This window comes from Delphinus delphis, chromosome 7 (genome assembly GCF_949987515.2).
Source record: "Delphinus delphis chromosome 7, mDelDel1.2, whole genome shotgun sequence".
Lineage (NCBI taxonomy): Eukaryota > Metazoa > Chordata > Mammalia > Artiodactyla > Delphinidae > Delphinus > Delphinus delphis.
Window position 1 is genome coordinate 864448 of NC_082689.1, and position 19889 is coordinate 884336.

At 55.8% G+C, this 19889-nt stretch overlaps 2 protein-coding genes across 4 annotated transcripts in view; one reads left to right on the plus strand and one right to left on the minus strand.

The window, feature by feature from the left end:
- Positions 1–2541, plus strand: part of MTERF4 (mitochondrial transcription termination factor 4) — a 49226-nt gene extending 46685 nt beyond the window's left edge. The window contains exon 5 of one of the 2 annotated variants that reach the window (XR_009520092.1): positions 2160–2541. The gene's annotated coding sequence lies outside the window, so the exon portion shown is untranslated. The remainder of the gene's footprint in view (positions 1–2159) is intronic. The other variant, XM_060015791.1, reaches the window with a different exon arrangement.
- The window catches only part of SNED1 (sushi, nidogen and EGF like domains 1), an 89301-nt gene that overhangs the window by 38119 nt on the left and 31293 nt on the right, over positions 1–19889 (minus strand). For both annotated transcript variants that reach the window (XM_060015788.1, XM_060015787.1), the window contains exons 2-10: positions 17317–17604; positions 13914–14054; positions 13107–13269; positions 10995–11120; positions 10632–10745; positions 8444–8557; positions 1066–1191; positions 795–899; positions 438–551 (exon numbers count right to left, since the gene is read on the minus strand). In XM_060015788.1, coding sequence (XP_059871771.1) covers positions 438–551; positions 795–899; positions 1066–1191; positions 8444–8557; positions 10632–10745; positions 10995–11120; positions 13107–13269; positions 13914–14054; positions 17317–17604 — 1291 coding nt within the window. The remainder of the gene's footprint in view (positions 1–437; positions 552–794; positions 900–1065; positions 1192–8443; positions 8558–10631; positions 10746–10994; positions 11121–13106; positions 13270–13913; positions 14055–17316; positions 17605–19889) is intronic.

Consider the following 19889-nt stretch of genomic DNA (forward strand, 5'->3'; position numbering starts at 1 on the left):
GTCTTGATTCTTCACGCTGGGCTCTAAGGTCCGCCCTGGAATTACTTGTATTTCTGATTCTTCCAGAGTTCATCCTCACTCTTACGTGAGCTGGGACTGAGCTGTGGTCCACGAGGGTCTTGGTATCGTCACCACCAGCACCACCATCACGTGTAGTCACTCACTACCTAAGTCACTGGTCATCCGCGCACTAACAGATACGCGGGGTGAACCTGTTTCTCTGCAGGTGCTCGTCAGGTGCACGTTAACGTTCTAGCACCTAAGCCCGGGGCTCAGGCAGGTGCGGCGTGGCACGTGCGCACGGCCAGGCCGTCCACCCCCAGGTCCCCTCGAGGGCCCCCTCCTGCTGCGCCCACTGCCTTCTCCCCCACCCCCCACCCCGGCTTCTGGGCCGGACCCCGGCCTCGCAGGCTGGTGCCCGCACCCCCCCCACTCACAGTGGCTGACGTTGTGGTCGGTGTGGCAGACGCACAGGTAGCTCCCGCCGTACTCCATGCAGTGGCCGCCGTCGGGGCACTGCGTGTTCACGTTGCAGGGCATGGCCGTGACCTCTGCAGGGAAGGGGTGAGCCCGTCTCACGTCCCCGCGTGTCTCCCTGGAGACCGTGTGTCCTTGAGAAGGACCGAGCTGCCCGGGTGACCAGGTTCGGGCACCTTTGTGGCCTCCCCACCCCACCCCCCGGGGCCCGCCCTGCGGGTCCGGGCCCAGGCCCAAGCCACCACTTACACGGTGGTTGTGGGGATTCTCAGGGTCCAGGCAGGAAGGGCGCCCCCATCCCAGCCCTGGGCACCTACCAAATTCGCAGAGGAGCCCAAAGAAGCCCGGAGGGCACTGGCAGAGGGTGGTGTTAGCCCCCAGGCACCTGCCACCATTGCGGCACTCACAGTTGTTGGGGGTTCCTGCCACGGAGGGAGGGAGGGAGGAGCCTCCAATGTCGGGGTGCCCTCTCCTGACCACCGTCCCGTAAACCCCGCCGCGTAGCCCCTCTCCCCGCTCCCCACAGCCTCTCTCATGGGGGTTTGCGTGCACACCCCACGGGGCCCCGGCAGCCCGGCCCACACGCACTCTCCCTGCAGTCAAGGCCCATGAAGCCTTCGGGGCACTCGCACACGTAGCCCTGGTCCGCATCCACACAGGTGCCCCCGTTCTGGCAGGGGGCCGAGAGGCAGGCGTCGGGCACCGGGTGGCTTCCTGCAAGAAAGACGGAGGTCACCCGAGGCCGCGCAGGGAGCACGGCGAGGATGGGGCCTCGGGCCGGAGAGGAGGTGTCTTAACCTCTGTCCTTAGTGCCGAGTGCCCGGAAACTGACCTCTAGCGGCCCCTCAGTCCCCGAGCCCCTTCTCTGGAGCAGAATGAGAAGCCAGAGTGAGGAGGGAGCCCCACAGTGTGCACCAAAGGGCCCAGCTGAGGCCAGAGCCTCCAGACATTTCCCATCCAGCATCTCTGTTAGTTAAAGATTTGGGATTTTTACCTTTAAGTTATCTTTCTGCTGCCGATTTCTAGTTTAATTTTGCTGTGGTCAGAGAACACAGTCCTTTTCAATTTATTGAGCCTTATTTTATGGCCGACAGGATGGTCTGTCATAGTGAAGGCTCCGTGAGTCCTGGAAGGAATGTGGGTGTCCGTGACTGTCAGTCGGGCCAGGTCGGCTGGCAGCGCTGCCCAGTCCCCGCGTCCTCGCTGGTCCCCATGCTTGTATGCTCTGGGCCACCGAGATAGGAGTTCCGCCGAAAGCCCCGCCTGTGACGGGGGATCTGTCTCCCCTTGTAGCTCTGCCAGCTGTTGCTTTGGGTATTTCTATTTGCGTTACTAGGTGTTGCATATTTATTGTGTCTTCCTGATGAACTGGCCCGTGGTCATTATAAAAGGTCCCCATTTCTGGCTGCTCTCCTACTCAAAAGTTTAATCTGAATGATCTGAGTACAGCCACTCCAGCTTCTCCTGATTCGTGTTTGCCTTTTTAGTCTTTTTGTTTCTAAATGTTCAATTTCCTCATGTTTTTTCAGAATTTATCTTTGAAATTAATATACAGTAAAATGACTTGTGTTTGAGGGACACGCCTAAGAATTTTATCACATGTATAGCTGTGTGTATATGGATACAGGACAGGATACGGGACGTTCCGTCATCCCAAAGACCTCTTTGTTTTCTCTCTGCAGGGTCACAGACCCCCTCCGTCCTGAACCCCTAGAGCTACTGATCTGTTCATCACTGCAGTTTTGTCCTTTCAAGGATGCCAGAGAAGTGGAAGCAAACAACCTGTACTCTTCTGAGACTGGCTTCTTTCACTCAGCGTCATGCCTCCAGGACTGTCTCAGGTGTTATAAGCATCAGTAATTAGTCCTTTTTATGACCGAGTTGTGTCCCACGTCGACAGGTACCGCAGTTCATGTGTCCGTTCACCCTGGGAAGGACGTTTGGGTTCCCGGTTTCTGGTGGCTATAGACATGCTACAGGCATTCCTGTACAGAGTTCTGTGTGACATAAGTTTTCATTTGTTTAGGGTTAATACCTAGGAGTGCGATTGCTGGGTCATATTGTAAGTGTATGTTTAACTTTATAAAAAAAACTATCAAACTATTTCAGAGTGGCCAAACTGTTCGGCATTCCCACCAAAAATAGGTGAGAGTTCCCGTTGTTCTGTACCCTCACCAGGTCAGTGTCTTTTATTTTAGCGATTATCATAGGCTTGCAGTGGCATCTCATTGTGGCTTTAATTTGCGTTTCACCAATAGTTAATGACAACAGTTTTGTTCATCTGTTTATTTGCCTTCTGTGTATCCTTTTTGGTTAAGCGTCCGAGTCTTTTTTTTTTTTTACTTATTTATTTATTTAGGCTGCCCCGGCTCTTAGTTGAGGCATGCAGGATCTTTAGTTGTGGCATGTGGACTTCTTAGCTGCGGCACGCATGTGGGATCTAGTTCCCTGACCAGGGATCGAACCCGGGCCCCCTGCATTGGGAGCGCTGAGTCCTAACCACTGCACAACCTGGGAAGTCCCTCTCCCAGTCTTTAGCTTGTCTTTTCATTCTCTTAACCATGTCTTTCACAGAGGAAGAGTTTTCAGTTTTGATGAAGTCCAATTTATCTATTTCTTTTTTGATAGAGCATGCCTTTGCGGTCTTGTCTTAGCACTCTTTGCTTAACTGTGAGTCACAAAGATTTTTCTATCTAAAAATCTTTAGTTTTCTTCTAAAAACGTTATAGTTTTCTGTTTTCGGTTCAGGTCTATGATTCATTTTGAGTTAATCTTTGTATAAGAGGTGTTTAGGTTGAAGCAGCGCTGCCCAGTCCCTGCGTCCTTGCTGGTCCCCATGCTTTTATGCATCCTTTTTCTGCTGAATCTCTCTTATACCTTTTCAAAAAATAATGCCCATGTTTGTGTGGGTCTGTTTCTGGATCCTCTTTCCTGTTCTGTTGATTGGTGTGTCTGTCCCTTTGCCAATACCACATAATCTTGATCACTGTAGGTTTATAAGAAGTCTTAATACCGGGTAGTGTGATTCCTTAAAATGTGTTCTTCTTTTTCGAAATTGTTTTGGCTATCTTAATTCCTTTGCCTTTCCATATAAATTATAGAATCAGCTTGTGTGCAGCTACCAAAAACCCTGCTGAGATTTTGACTGGAATCATGTTAGATCTACAGGTCGGTCTGGGTAGAGCTGACATATTTGCTATGTTAAGTCTTCTAACCCATGAACATAGTGTCTCTCTATGTACTGAGAGCTTCTTTGATTTCTTTCATCAGCATTTTGTAGTTTTCAGTATTTAAATCCTGAAAGTGCTTTGTTACATTTATACCTAAGTCCTTCAGTAAATGGTATCATTTAAAATTTTTTTATCCATCATTTTATGGTTTAAAAATTAACTGTAAATGTAATACATATGAACGATTGCAAAAAAAATCTCAAGGAAATAGAATCAATACTCCCCGGGGAGAATGGGGGCACTCATTCTGCCACAGCCTTTCCAATTCCCGATTCCATCAACTATCAAAATTCTTACCAATCTAATGGGCAAAACCTGAAATTAGATTTTTATTTAATTTGTAGTTTCTTGATTAGTGAGACTGAGCTTCTTTTCACTTGTTTATGGTGTTTGTTTCTCTCTGTGTGACTTTCCTGCTTACGTTCTTTGCCATTGTTTCCGCTGAGTTGTTTGTCTTTTGCTTATCAGATTACACACGCCCAACTTGAGGGAGCCCAGGAGCTCAGAAAGAACATGATGGGGCTGCCGCCCCAGACCCCCTCCACGCCCTCCGCAGCACATCTCGTCCTCTGGCATGCAATCTGGGCTGAGTGGCCCCACTCTGCTACTTACTTCCTGTGACCGCACGCCTGTCTGGGGTCACGTGGCTGCAGGACAGAGAAAGGGAAAACCAGCAGGAGTTTGCCCACACTTGTGAAGCCCAGAATTCCCCCGGCTGGAGCAGAAGGCTCCGCCCACTGCTGCCTCTGTGGGTCCTGCTTCTCCGTCAGCGCTGATGCCGATTTCTGGTTTCGGGGTTGCTCTGAGACCAGGCGGCGGGGTCGGGGGAACACCAGAGGAAAATGATGAGGACTCGCCCCTGTGCTTCTCCCCACCCCGCCCGCTGCTACGTCAGAGTCCTCAGAGCCGCTCCCAGCACTCAGTCCAGGACTGGTCGCTGCACTCAGTGTGAGACCCATCCCGTTACTTTAAAATGATCTGTGTCTTCCTATTGGCAGCAGGTTTCTTGTAGAAAGTATATGGTTGGGTCTTGCTTTTCAATTCGATTTGACAATCTCTGTCTTTTGTGTTTTTAACCATTTTTACATTTAAATGTAATTGCCAATATGACTGGATTAAACCCATCACCCTGCTATTGTTTCTTATTTGTCCCACTTCTTCCTTGTTCCTTTTTCGTCTTTTTTTTTTTTTTTCCCTGGGTGAACAAAACATTTGTTTATGTGAAATCGTAAGGTGAGAAAGCATATGTAAAATTTCATAAATGCCACTAAAAAGTTATTTAAACTTTAACTACTAGGCTTCATTTATTCTTAAAGATATAAAGTTGTGTTTTCATTTTGAGTTAGAAAAATATATTCCTTTTTCTTCTCAATGACTGTAGATTTTTCAAAGTTTCCTGCACACTTTTATTTTTATTTATTAACTAGAGGTAGCTAGTAATATAACTCATTTGCTCAGTTAACATTACATATTTATTTAAGGATTAAATCCTCCGAATCCTGAATTCCTTTCCACTGCTAAAATCTGGTATTTTGTAATTGTACCTTTGAATATTCAGTGGTAGTTACAGCCAGCGTTCTTTATCTTCATTTTTCTTCTTTTCATACCTTCTGTATTGAGTATTTTTAGGATTCCATTTCATCTCCGTGATCGGTTTATTGGCTATAACTCATTATTATTATTTTTTTACTTGCTGCTCTAGGGTTTACAATGTATACCTTTAACTTACCACAGTCGACCTTCAAACAGTATTATACCACTTCGTATATAATGTCAGGACCTTACGATATTATACTTCCATTTCTCCCTTTCCATCCCTTATGCCAGAAGTTGATAAGCAAAGGCTCAAAGACCAAATCTTGCCTGCCACCCATTTAAAACAATAAAGTATCGCTGGAACATGGCCACGCCCACTCACTTACGCACAGTCTGTGGCTCACTGCTTTTGCCTTACGTTGGTAGAGCTGAATAGCTGTGACCACATGGCTCACAACGCCAAAAAAAAATATTACTATCTGGCCCTTTAAACGCTTGCACAGGCTGCTTTAAGCTATTGGTGTCATACATTTTATTTCTCTGTATATTGTAAACCCCAAATATGTTGCTATTTCTTTGTTTTAAAAATATCTTTAAAAAGATTAACAAGTAAGAAGAAAAGTCTTTTCTTTTTACCCATATATTTACCATTTCTAGAACTTCTCATTCCTTTGTGTAGATCCAGATTTTCATCAGGGACCATTTTTCTTCTGTCGAAAAGACATTTCTTGTAATGCATATATGCTGGTGGTGAATTCTCTGTTTTTGCTGTCTGAAAAATCTTTATTTCACCTGAATTTCTGGAAGAGTTTTGCTGGGTGTATAGCACGAGGTTGACAGCTTATTTCTTCCATGCTTTAGGGGTGTCGTCCCAGTGTCTTCCGACCTGCGTTGTCTCTGATGAGGCTGTTGTCATTCTTGTTTCTCTGTGCAGTCTGCCTTTTCTCTCTGGCTACTTTTAAGGTTTTCTCTGTCACTGGTTTTCAGTAATTTGACTATGATGTGGCTTCGTGTTTTTCTTGGAGGTTTGGTTTTCATTTTCATCAGACTCAGAAAGTGTTTGGCTGTTGTTTCTTCACATACTTTCTCTGCACCCCTTCAGCCCCCTCCCTCATTTCCGGCACTCCAAGTACACACCTGCCAGACTGCATGGTGTCTGTGCACAGGCCCCTGAGGAGGTGCTGTCCTTTCATCTTATTGTCTCTGGGCTGCATGTTGAATTGCTTCCTTTTCTCTCTTCAAGGTCATTGATCTTTCCTTCTGTGATGTCTTAACCTGCTGTTAACACCATCCAGTGTATTTTTAAAATTCAGATATTACAGTTTTCATCTCTAGAAGCTTCTTTTTTTCTATCTCCTACTTCTCATTATGTCTTTTTCCCTCAACAGTCTTGAACACATGGTGCGTGTTCATGATGGACAACTGGACATTTGTACTTGCTGGTTCTGTCGCCTCTGGCCCCTGTTTCTACTGGTCTATTTGGCTCCTGGCTGGGTCGTGTGCTCTCACTCCTTTGTGCGCCTGTAGTGACTTCTGGTCGGGTATCTTGGGGTTCTGGCCTCCGTTATTATTCCTTTGAGGGGTGGAGGAGTTTATGCCGGCAGAGAGTGAAATTACTTGGGCTCAGTTTGATCCTTTCGAACTTTCCTTTAAGATTTCTTGGGGCAGGTCAGATTAGCCGTTAGCTTAGCATTTACTTATCCCCACTACTAGGGTGATACCACTGGGGACTCTACTCAGCATTGGCCCTGGCTACGAAGAGCTCACTCCACTCCAGCTGGTGGGGAGGCGGGTCTGAGTTCCAGGAATTGTCTGACTCACCACTCCCAGTGGTTCTTCCCCAGCCCAACAGATTTCACCCGACCCACACTCAAGGGGTCCCCCTGCAGATCTCCAGAGCCAATCTCGTGCTCTCGCCCCTTCCCCGCTTCCCCTCTCGGTAGCTCTGTCCTTGCTGGTATTATTCCCCCAAATTCCAGCCACTGAATTTGAATCTCTGTCTCCTTGACCCAGAGACTCAGAGGAACTGCTGGAGTCTGGATTCCTCCCCGGCCCCACCCCGGCATGGCAGCCTGGAAACGGCGCCAAGGCAGCCTTGGGGCAACGGTAGGGCTCACCCCATTTCATTCCCTTCTCTCAGGGAATGCTGCTGTCCAATGGCTGAAAACAGTTGTTTCATATATTTTGTCTGGTTTTCTCATTGTTGACAGCGAGAGGGAAGTTCCCGGGCAGTTAATCCTTGTTGGCCACAGGCAGAAGGCTAGATACTGCTCTTTATAATCTCCAACGTTTGGCCAGCGTCCCACTGTATGTGCAACGTGGCTAATGAGCTTGCACTGGGGCAGACAAGTCAGTCGTTTCCTATTGTTTGCTTTCGTTTGCATTATTCTTCGTACAAAACATGGTTTCTTTGCAAAGTCTTTTGCAAGCACGTCTCTGTTTTCTGACGTGAGTTTAGTTAAATACGCTGATACTTAAATCACAATCTAGGCAATCGTGTGACACATCGCGATGATTTCAGGCAGCAGGTAAGGCTGCCACCCTCTCGCCCTCTGCACCGTGAAGCCTCGCCATCGCCTCAGGACACAGCCCGCCCTGCGTGTGGCCATCCGACCAAAGACCAACGGAGGGCACAGCGTCCATCCGCGTCTTACTCACGGGTAGAACCTGATTTCCTTCTTAGGTTTTGAGACCCGAAGCAAATCGAGTTGAGTTTGTCTCGAGCGCCCCCCCACCGGGGAGATGCAAGCACCGCTGTTGTGGGAGGTAAGGCGATGTCAGGTGCTAACGCCCCGAACTTACTGCGTGGGTCTTCTAACTGACCTCCCGAGTCCTAACAGGCACTTAGAACAGTACGCAATGGAGCAGGAGCTAGCAGCCTCCATCACTTGTAGGAGAGATCAGCTTTCTTTCCGACGCCCACGGCTTGTTCCCTAGCAAGGCGAGGGGTCTGGGGTAGGAAGGAGGGACGTTAAACAGCCAAGAATCTATCTCCTGAGTCGGGAGAGGGGCCTCGGGAGGGCGCTCCTCCACACCTGCATTTTCCGGATGGAGCCCAGGCCCAGAGAGGGGAAGACATTCGCTCAGCCTTACCCAGCACGTGGACAGCAGAGCTCAGACCAGACCCCCCCACCCCCGGGAGGGAAAGGGGGCAGCTGACTGCTGTCACCGGTGGGGGGCTTCGGGCACGTGGCCGTTACCTGTCTCGCAGCGAGGTCCCTCGAAGGGCTCTGAACAAAGGCAGGTGAAGTTCCCCACCAGGTCAACACACGACCCTCCGTTCAGGCAGGGGTCAGAGCCGCACTCGTCCACATCTGGGGGCGGCAGAGGTGGGTGCTCGGCTCTGTGCCAGCCCTTGAGCACCTGGCCCCCCGCGCCCCTGCTCCCACCCGAGGGCACACTCGCCCATCTCGCAGGCCGCGCCCGTGTAGCCGGCTGCGCACACGCACGCCGCGGAGCCGCCCTCCGCCTGGCACCAGCCGCCGTTCCCGCACCCTTTGGCGTCGCAGGGAGGCTGCGCTACAAGCACAAGGGTGGAAGGCCGTGGGGCCCCAGCGGGCGGCCCCACCGCCGACATCGCGGGCTGCAGCACGCGCGGCTCTGGCCGGCTCTGGAGGGCATCGGGCCCTGGGGGACCAGGGCACTGAAGGCTTGTCTGAATGGGGTTTATTTCAGCAGACCTGGGGAGGAGGGAGGGTGTGCCTGTGCCTGGCGGGGGACATGGGGGTGAATGGGACCCAGCTCCCACCCTCCTGGGCAGTGCCCCTGCTAAGATGACTGTGACAGAGCTGTCATCACAGGACAGGGCTCTGGGGCTGAGAGATTCCTCCCAGCTGGGCTGGGGGCACGGCCTGTGACGGAGCCCTGAGGGGGCGCAGGAGGGGCCTGAGTGGTCCGGGGCTGAGGGTCCAGGGTGGGCGAGGTGACACTTCTTGCTGCAAGGACAGCCCTGCAAAGGCCTCGGCCCCCAGTCAGCTGGAAGTGAGCAGGTGGGACCCGCCTTTGTTGGCGCTCTGGCCTGCCCCTCACCCAGGATGCTGGCCTCACCTGGTGGCTGCTGGCAGCAGGTGGGGGGACACTGCCTTCCCCCAGCTATGTCGCCTGTCCTGCTGACAGCTCATTCCAGAAAGGACTCAATACAGGAACCAGACGGGATCCCCAGAACGGGTGACCCACCCTGGAGTCAGGGTGGGGGGCAGTGGGAGGAAGGGGGCCTGAACCCTGGGACGTGTGGCGGTGCTCTGGTGGCTGACGGCACACGGTGACCCCCGTCTCTGGGACCCTGACTCCACCAGAGGGCAGGGCTGGGCACGGGTGGGGGAGGGGAGCCTCGGGCCGAGCGGTACCCATGTCCCTGCTGGGCTCTGCCCAGCATCCCTGCTGTCATGGGCTCTGGGGGCCGAGGTGGGTCCTGAGACCAGAGAGCCTCATGGGGGACTGGGGGCTGGTACCCATGGGTGTTGCCGTGGTGGCCATGAGGAGGCCAAGGCTCAGGGCTCCTGGCTCTGGCCCCAAGCCCTCCCAGGGTCCCACCCGGCCCGGACACGTGTATACACGCCAGAGTTAAGGACTTTAAAACACTCCCTGTGGCCGTAAGTCTCCATTAGAAATGGTTTTTCTAGACTGAGACATCGGTGCGGCGGTTACTCGTACACGCTCGAGTTAACCAGGTGTTACATGTTTTTCTAAACGACAGTTACACATCAGGAAGCGTGTGCACGGGACAGCGTGTCTGGCTGCGCCGGGTGGGGAGCAAGGGTCATCGTGCTTTGATTTTAAGGGGCTCCGTCTGTTGGGCTCCCCTAGTGGCTTCCCACAGTGGCACGGGGGTGGGAGTGGGGCGTCCACCTTCCTTTACCAGGTGGGTGAAGGGCCCAGGGTGAGGGGCCCCAAAGAGGTGCTGCATGAAGGGCAGAGAGTGGAGGCCTGATCAGAAAGCACTGCCCCGAAGAGGCGCGCTCAGAAGTGGGGCGGCAGACGGGCGTGTGGGCTGCAGTTTGGAAGCAACAAGGGGGTCTTCAGAAAGACCCCAACCCACATCTAGGCCGTAAGACCCCCGGGATGGAGAGAAACAGCCTGCACTCCTGCCAGGAGCAGCTGGGGTTCAGGGGTTCAGGGGTGCAGGCCTACAGTGAGACGCGTCCGGAACCAGGCCCTGCCCTGTCCCAAGGCCTCACCCTTGGCTGTGTGCTGTGGTCAGCGCTCCTGTCACGCCCATGGGGCGGGGCCTCTCCTCTGGAGTCTGGGCTCCTGCGCCCCCTGCCCCCGGGGCCTCCCTGGGGCCGGGCCCCCTGCGGCACGCTGACCTGATGCCCCCACCAGGCTAGCCACCACTCCCTGGTCGGGCAGGACCATCCCCGCGGCCCTGCAGCCCCTGGTTCCTCTCACCTGTCTCACAGGTGGGTCCCCCGAAGCCGGCCGGGCACTGGCAGATGAAACTGTTGACGCCGTGCGTGCAGGTCCCGCCGTTCTGACACGGGTGGGAAGCACACTCGTTCACATCTGGAAAACGGGGCAGCCGGGGACTCAGTGGAGGCGCCGCTGGGGAAGACCTGCCGTGGCCCGGGGCGGCGCGGCTGCAGAGCCCGCCCACGTGCTCGCCATCACGGAGCCGCTGTGTCTGGCTCCGCCGGCGGTGCCTCCCGGACGCCACCCACACCACGGGGTCAGAGGTCCGCGGCCTCGGGCTCTTGGGGCCGTTGGCTGTGCTGCTGGTTCCTCCAGGTGGGCGGAGTCCCAGCAGAAACTCACCCAGGTGGCACCTCCTCCCCGTGAAGCCCGAGAGGCAGGAGCAGGTGTAGGAGGGGTTGCCCGTGACGCAGTCGTCGATGCACTTGCCGCCGTTGAGGCAGGGGCGCAGGGTCAGGCACACGGAGGCTGCGGACACAGGGAGGGCAGGGCCGTCAGCCTGGCCCGGGGGCCCTTCTCGGGGGAGGCGCTGCGAGGTCCGCTGCTGCTGGGTCTCCGTTATCCTGAGGACAGGCCTCCCGCAGGGCTCAGCTCATGGGGCCCACCCTCCGCAGAAACAAGGCCACCAAAACCCGCCATTAATGAGCACACCTGGGCAGGTGCGGGGGCATCCCAGGGCTTCAGACCGCCTGTTACTAGGAGGGCCCTGGGAAGAGCTGGCTGGTGTCCAGGAGGGAGGGAGAGAGGGGCACTCCCGGAAGGGCCCTCGGGCCCCGAGCACCACCAAGGCTGTGGGTGCCTTTGAGGACCGTCCCTGCCCCCACCGGTCCACTCACCGAGCCACACCGGCACTCAGGCCGCGTAGTTCGGCTGCCCTGCAGCGGGTGGCGGCTGACTGCCTGAGCCCGTGTCAGGACCAGCCCTTCTCATAAGGTAGACTGACAGGTGTGGGCGCCCCGCCTCTCAGGTGTGAACCCACCCTCCCTCCCCGGTGCCTCCAGACTGAGGCGCACGAGCTCCATCTCCTGGGCTTGCAGCGTGGGGCGGGGACACGAGGGGGCCGGTCTCCCTGCAACCCCACGGGACTGTGCCCCTCAGGGCCTCCATGCGCGAGAGCTTTGAGGGCCAAGCAGGGCCTCCTCCGTCTGCTCCCCGCAGAGGCCTGGGGCGGGAGAGAAGCACCGCCACATGGGAACGGCTTCCCCGGGGGACTGACTGGACCCTCCTCTGAGGACCCCAGTCTGCAGCCTCACAGCCGGCAGCCTCTGTGGGGAGCGTGGACCTACCCACACCTGCACGCACACCTGCACGCACACCTGCACCCATACTCTACCCCTCAACCACAGCCCAAGCCCCTGGCCGCTGGCAAGCGCCAGACCTCTGTGCTGCCCGCGCAAAGGTGCGGTGACGGAGTAGCGTCCCCGTGCCCCGAACCACCGCAGCTCCGAGCCCGGGCGGGTGTTGCCACTCTGGGGGAGGGGGTGCAATCAGCGGCCCCTGGGCTCCTGGCCCTGTGGGCCGCCCCCTCGTTCACACTGGTGAGTGGGTGGGCTCAGGCTCCCCAGGCCTCTCTCCCCAGGGCCCATATCCAGTCCTCGGGGCGGTACACACCTGCCCTCCCCGCCCCCCCGCCCCTCCCCCCGGGGTGTGCGCCTGCTCCCCTGGCAGGTCTGGGTGGGCTTCCTTGCGCTGGGTTCATCCCTGGGATGGTGTTCAGGAGAAGCAGCCCCTCTTGGTGGCCTTGGTCCCCATGGGGGTGGGAGGCGATCTCCGGGGGAGGTCCCAGCACTGGCCTCACTGGCTCCAGGTTTGGCAGGGGGAGTGGCACGGCTGAACCCGTCACTTGACACCCTCCCCCCTCCGTTTATAAGCAGGGGTTTCAGGAGGGTCTGTGACCCAGAGCCACACAGCAGGAGAGCCGGGAGCACATCCTTCTGTGGCCAGTCCCGCTGTTTCCACAGGACTCACGCTCGCCCCCGGGGTGGACCCTGCTCCCGTCTGCTCTGTGTTCTGTGCCTGAAGGACCCCGGGCATCAGAGAGCTCCCTCCTGTCAGGTAGATGTCCAGGTTGTCACACAAGCACCAAGTCCCACCAAGAAGCAAGGCAGCAAAGTGGGTGGGAAGAGGGCCTGCCTCCCAGGTGGTCCTGAGGACGCGGGAGGCCACGCAGGGATGTCCAGGATTCCCTGGGTGGGGATGTGACCCCAGCTCCCCCCCTTTACACCCCTTCACACTTCAAACCGTGGTCTCCAGCAAACCCCTTCCCCTCTGCAGAGGCAGGAAGGCCTCCCAGGGGGAGACTGGGGCTCAGGGGTGAGCCCGGGGGAGAGGAGCCGAGGTGGGCGGGGCCGTGCGTCCCCAAGAGGCCCGGGGCTCCCCCTCCCCGCCCCCCGCCATCCCGCCTCCCTAGTCCATGCCCCTCCGCCACCCCAGCCACTCTCTCTGTCCTCTTACTTGTATGGCCGCAGCCCCCCACGCGCACCTGGGCATCATCGATTCTGAACGCCCAGCGCCCGGGCACGCCCACGTTGGTGGTGGTCTCCACCTCCGCCATGTCCGCTGTGCGTGAGCCGGGGATGCTGAAATAGCGCCGCCCATCACCCGCATTGAAGCCGGCCTGCGGGCGGGTGGGAGAGAGGGGGGCAGGTGCGGGCTGGGTCCGCAGGTCTCCCTAACGTTCCTGAGACCCACCTCCCGCGGGGCGGCCTCGTGAGCTGCGGAGTGCTGAAGACTCAGGGGCATCCTCACCGGCCCGCCCCCCACCCCGTGTGGTCCCCGCCTCCCAGCCACGCCCCACCCTAACCAGCAGCTCCTCCAGCTGCTGACCTGGTTGGGCCCTGGCAGCCCTCCCCCCACCCCTTCCGGCCCACTCCTGGGCTCCTGGGCCTCCCCTAGGACCCAGGGCCAGTGTGACCTCAGGAGAAAGCAGAGAGCCTGGAGCGGGGGGAGGGGCACTCCCAGGCCCTGGGGGCTCGCACTTGACCACCCTCCGCACCTGGGATTTTCTGCTGGCCACTGTCCCTCAGGCCACGGGCCAGGCCACCCCAGGCCACAGCGCACACAGAACTCTGTCCCAGCTGCAGCTGGCCCTGTAGGGCCGGCCGTGAGGGTCAGGACAAAGGTGCTTTGGCCGGAGAGTGTTTCTGTGGTTCTGGGCCGGGAGAGGCCTCTGCACAGCACTGGGTGGAGCGGGGCGCGGGGGGCGTCCACCTGCCTCATCAGCTCGTGACAGTCCCAGCCATGGGGAGCAGGGGCCCCTACCTGGGCCGCGATGCCCCCCAGACCAGCGGCGTCGCCCCCGCTGCTGGCGTGCGTGCCCGTGGTCCACGTGATGGACTCGTAGTTGAAGATGGTGAAGGAGAGCTTGCCGTCGGTGATGAGCACGGTCTGGAACGTGTTGACCTGCCAAGGAGGGGCCTGAGCGGGGCCTGTGCCCCCGTCTCCACCCAAAGACCCCGCCCCGCCCACATTGCTGTCGCCCACTGGTCCCTCCTCTGTTTCCCCAGCGAGATGGTCAGCCACAGGGAGGCCCCGATGACCTCGGCCTCCATCCTCCGCTGTGTCCCCAACGCCTGCCCTCCCCAGTATTATCTGACGCCTGGTGAGCGAGTGAAGCCCACTGAGGGGCTGTGGAGGCCACGGACGCCAGGAGCAGACAGTTTCCTCTGTGGGTCTGGGGGCACAGAGGGTTCATGACTACCTGGCCAAATCCACAAAATCATCTCATGTGAGATGAACAGAAAAGTAAAAGGAGAAAAAGGGGAAAGATAAAAAGGGGAAAGAAGGAAAGGCAGTTTTCAATCGCTAAGTTTTTTGGTTTTCATGGAAAATCCTCCATGAAAATATTGGTGGACAGTGTACACATAAGAGGTGCTATTTCAGAATGGGCAAAGGGTGAGATTGTTTAAGAAATGATCGTGGGACAAATAGGAAGCTCTGAAAAACAATTAAATTGGAGCTTTATATCTCTTATGAAAATAAATCCCGAACCGAGTAAGGTTGTAAATGAGGCTGTCGTTGGCCTAGAGGAAAACGTAGGCGAATATGTAGAACGTCTAGGGAAGGGCTTTTAAGCCTGACATTTGTTAAAACTGCAGAAACCACAAAGGAGGTTTATACATTTGACTACAAGAACTTCCAGATATAAAAAAGCGTCACGAGATCAAGCTGAATGGCAACGAGTGAAGGGAAAAGTGTGTTTATAACACACACGGCAGAGAAACTGGTGATGTCTTTAATTCAAGTAGAACTTCCACGGATCGATAAGAAAAAGGACAGAAAGATTACAGACAAATTGGCAAAGGGTGTGAACAGAAACATCACGATGGAATACAACTGGCCAAGATTCCCCGTTACTAGAAATCAGAGATGCGTAAAGCTGAAAAAACCAGGGCCATTCCTTTCGCGCCTGTGGAGCGGTGCGTTCGGCCGGGGTGCAGGGCTACAGGCGCTTCTGAATGTGGCTTATGCAACTACGAGTGGGCAGTTTTGAGGGGAAATCAGACTTGCGCAGGCAGCAATCTCCCTTCTAGCAACTCATGCCGGGATGATTTCACAAACCACTGGGGGCGATGCAGCGCCCCTCGGGGCACCCCGTGACGGAGGCAGCAGGCCCACCAGAGCGCAAGTGCCGCCACGCTGGGCTGGCACGCAGGCATCGCGCATGGGGGCGTCCACGGTGAAAGACGACAGCAGGGGAACCGAGCAGTCTCCTGCAGGAAGGCAAGCTCAGGAGCTGGGGCTCAGGACGAGGAGGGCGTGAGGGCTGGAAGGCCCGAGCAGTGGGACGGTGTGAGGAGGGCCGGACCGCGGCTGGTCAGCAAGGCCAGCGGAGGGGCTTCGCGAGCTATGAGGCCCAGACGTTTGAGGAGGATGAGGACATGCCCGAAGCTTAACCATCACTTTCTGTTGATCGACCTGCCCTGCAGGTGCCCCCAGGGGAGGGCTTCCCCATCTCCCAGCTCCCAGCCTGGTTTCCACCCCAAACTCAGAATCCCGGTTCCCCGTCTCACAAGGTAATCATTTTGGAACTGACATCTCCGGGTTTGAAAAGAGGAGAACGTTAAGGTTTCCTCTGTCTGCTCAGGAGGGGCCCTGGGCGCCTCCTTCCTCCCAGGCGGAGAAGTAACAGGTAAAATGACTCTGCAGAGGTGAAATTATAACATAAAAAATGATGCAGAAGAACATATAAGAATGAGGAAAGTGCCCACAATACTGCTGAGTGAAAGAAACACTCACAAAACAGCACGTTCCAGGTGGTTCTATTTACTTTTTAACGTGTGGGTCGATTCACAATAGGACACGTTGAACAGGAGTTGCCTCCTGCTGGTGGGGCTGGAGATTCTTTTTCTCTACTTTTTGTTAAAAAGACATTTTTCTTACAAATTGGCGATAAGAAAAAACAAACAAAACATACAAAATGTTAGTGGGCTATGTGTGAACAAAAGTTCAGGCGTGAAATTTCTTTGTAGTAATGTTTACAGAAAAAGCCCATCTTTCCTGATTTGCTCTCATACTCCTGCTACAGCCCCAGCAGTGACGGTTACTCTCGCAGGGTACCTGCCAACCAGCTGGCTTCTCTTTGGCCTCTTGGGGGCTGCAGGGTTCATCACCACCTGCACGTCCCTCCCCGCCCCGTCCCCACCTGAGCCGCCGCGGCTGGGGACTCCGGGCTCCGCTCAGCACATCTAGGACCGAGCCCGTCTGCCACCCGTGCCCACCCCTCCCGCCCTGTGCCTGCGATGGGAGACCGGGCACCGCCCTCGGGGCTTCCCTCTCCTCCTCAGCCCAGTGCGGTCACATCCATCCTAACTGCTGTGCTGAGCCCTCCAGTCCCTCCAGCTCCAAACCTCCCCCACGTGGCCGAGCCAGGCCCCCAGGCTTGCACAGCATCAGGGAGAGCCCACGTCCTGCTGGCGTGGCGTCCCTGTTACGTGGTCGCTGGTGTCCCCCCTGTTAGAGTGCGCCCCGCGGGAGAGTCATGTCCTGTGCTCTCTGTCTGGGGCCGCCTCCCCAGAGCCCAGAACACTGCCTGCCCCAGACGTGCCCCTAAAGGAATGTGTATTGAATGTGTGGGCACGCCGTCCTGAAAGGCCGCCCGCTCCCCAGTGCTTTTCTCTGGAGAGCCGCCCTCTGTCCCACGCGGTTGTGGCCCGGCACCCCTCGCGGGCCTGGCCGCAGGAGGTGCCGCTCACGCATCTGCTGCCGGAAGCGCTATGCCGCCCTCACTGGGGATCCGCCCGCCACACGGACCACGCTGGCTACAGTGGTCAGTTATTCTGGACTGGGCGCTGTGGCCGTTTGGCGTCATCAAGGAATAATGTATTAAACGCAATAAACTTCCCATTTAACCCTTTGAGTACTGAACCGTTCCAAACGGAAACCTTCTATCACAGACCGTCTGCGTCCCCCGAGGGAGTGAAGGACGGTGTTGGGGCACCTGGCGTTTCCCTGGACGTGGGTGGTTTCCAGGAGGCCCAGGCTCCATCCTCCCTCCAGCCTGGCCCTGTGACCGTGGGCGAGTGGCTTCCCCCCTGAGCCCAGCTGTCCCCTCTGGGCACGAAGCCCAGAGATTGCGTCTGGCCCACTCAGCAAGCAGGGGGCCCTGGAGGGAGACCCTGGGCCCCAGATGGATGTCCTCCCTTCCCCAGGACAGAACACTCACGGGGGAAGAGGAGCTGCCTCCGAAGAAGGTGACGCGGTACCAGGTGGCTATGAACACCCAGGTGGCGGAGAAGCCTGGGAGCTCGGGGAAGTAGCGCCTGACATCATCTGTGGCCCTGCGCAGCGTGGCTGCGTCGGTGGCCTCCCGGTAGTACACGTCGCCTGCACGCCGGTTGTCCACGTCCGCCCAGAAGGCCGCCACCACGCAGCGGTCCTTGGCGATGGGGAAGGCCACTGGGGTGAACTGAGAAACCTCCTTCAGGAAGGAGACGATCCCGTTGTTGTTCACCTGTCGGGGCAGAAAGCCAGAGAGGGGCCAGATGGGGGCCTCCCCAGCCTCACCCCCTGGGCACCCTCTGAGGCTGAGCCAGCCTTGGGCAGGGTATTTTCAGGATGGCCTGACAGTTGTCCCTGATTTGGGATCCCTGGGCCTGCTCCAACCCCTCCTGGACAGGCCGTGGCTCAGGGCACAGGCTCTGACCTGTTTGCTGTACACGGTGCCCTGCACAGTGCCTGGCCCGGGGCTGCCAGCGTGGGGTGGGGATCCCCCAGTGTGGGCCCTGGCTTTGGGCGGTAGGGGGCTCAGACCTGCCCAGTGGCCCCAGCTCCTTGGTCCGACTCCCATCAGGGGCCGCAGGAGGGCAGGGCAGTCCCAGCCTCTGAGCCAGGTCTGGAAGGGTGAGGAGGAGGCGTGCTTGCCGAGCAGGGGTGGGGATGGGCGAGGACCACTGTGGACAGGGGAGGCCGGGAGGGCCTCGAGGGCCAGGTGGGGCACCTGTGCTCAGGACCCCAGGTAGCGGAGCCCCAGAAGGCCCCTGAGCACAGGAGGTGGAGCGGCATCTTGTGGTCAGACACAACTGGTTCTAGCGTTGACCCTGCCGCTCTCCGGCTATGCAGCCGCCAGGCGCGCCAGGCTTTGCCTCTCTGTGCTCTGGCTTTCCACCTGCAGGATGGAGCAAACACTCATTCTGGCCTCACGGGGTGCTGGGCAGGGTGAGTGGACTAACGATCACAGAGTCGGCTCTAGACCATCACGATTTATCCTGGGAAGACTGTGGTCAGCCCGTGTTTAGAAATGACCCTTCGGGTGAGGGCAGGCTCTGTAATCTACACCAACCAGAAAGGCGGATAAATACACCTTTCTTCTTCTTTTTTTATAAGGTTATTTATCTAATTTTTGGCTGCACTGGGTCTTCGCTGCTGCGTGCGGGTTTTCTCTAGTTGCGGCGAGCAGGGGCTACTCTTTGTTGCGGTGCACGGGCTTCTCATTGCAGTTGCTTCTCTTGTTGCGGAGCACGAGCTCTAGGCATGCGGGCTTCAGTAGTTGTGACACATGGGCTTCAGTAGTTGTGGCTCACGGGCTCTAGAGCGCAGGCTCAGTAGTTGTGGCGCAAGGGCTTAGTTGCTCCGCGGCATGTGGGATCTTCCCGGACCAGGGCTCAAACCCGTGCCCCCTACATTGGCAGGTGGATTCTTAACCACTGCGCTACCAGGGAAGCCCAATAGGCCTCTCAAAGGCACCAAAGAGTGAACAAGGGAGCATATTTCAATTCCAAATCTTGGACAAGAAGAGACCGGAGGTGAGCCCAGTACTCAAAGCTCCTTTCCCCCGAGTGAGTGCATCTGCAGATGTAAAGCAACAGCTGTACGACAGACCTATAATTTTTGTAGCCTCATGGAGGGAAAGAGATAAATGCCAAAACTCGGGGCTAGCTCAAGGTGAGGAACCTGATAACCCCCACATTAAGCTGGGACCTCTAAGGCCTGCCTCATAATCAGGGTGAACCCAAAGTAAGTGGTCCTTATGCAGATGTACACTCCACCTTCCCTTCACCTGGGCCATCCAGGCACTTTGAGCCTGGAACTTAGATTAAGGTGGAACCCCTAGGTTCCAGGCAGGAGTAAAGAAAAACCCTCCCTGGAGCAAGATGTATCATCTTCGGCCTCAAGTTATTCCTGTAAACATTTGTTCAAATACAAATTCCAGGACACAGTCAAAGATGACCAGGTACACAAGGAAGTGAGACACTGCTGACAGGAATAAGCAGAAATAAGAGAAACATCAGATATTGGAACGATCAGACACAGACTATAAAATAACTAAGTTTACTATGTTCAAAGAAATAAAATGCAAGCTTTAAAATTTCATCAAGAGAATACCCAAAATAATCTTGAAAAAGAAGAACAACATTGGAGGACTTATACTTTCTGATTTCACATCTTATCCCAAAGCTACAGTAATCAAAACAGTGTGGCACTGGCACAAAGACAGACAGATAGATCAATGGAATAGAACAGAGAGCCCAGAAAGAAACCCTTGCATGTATGGTCAGATGATTTTTAACCAGGGTGCTAAGACCATTCAATGGAGAAAGGACAGTCTTTTCAACAAATGGTGTTGGGAAAACTGGATATCCACATGTGAAAGAATAAAGTCAGACCCTTACCTAACACCATTTACAAAAATTAACTGAAATGGATCAAGGGCCTAAATATAAGAGCTAAAAACTCAAAACTCACAGGAAAACATAGGGCAAAAGCTTCACAACACTGGCTTTGGCAATGACACCAAAG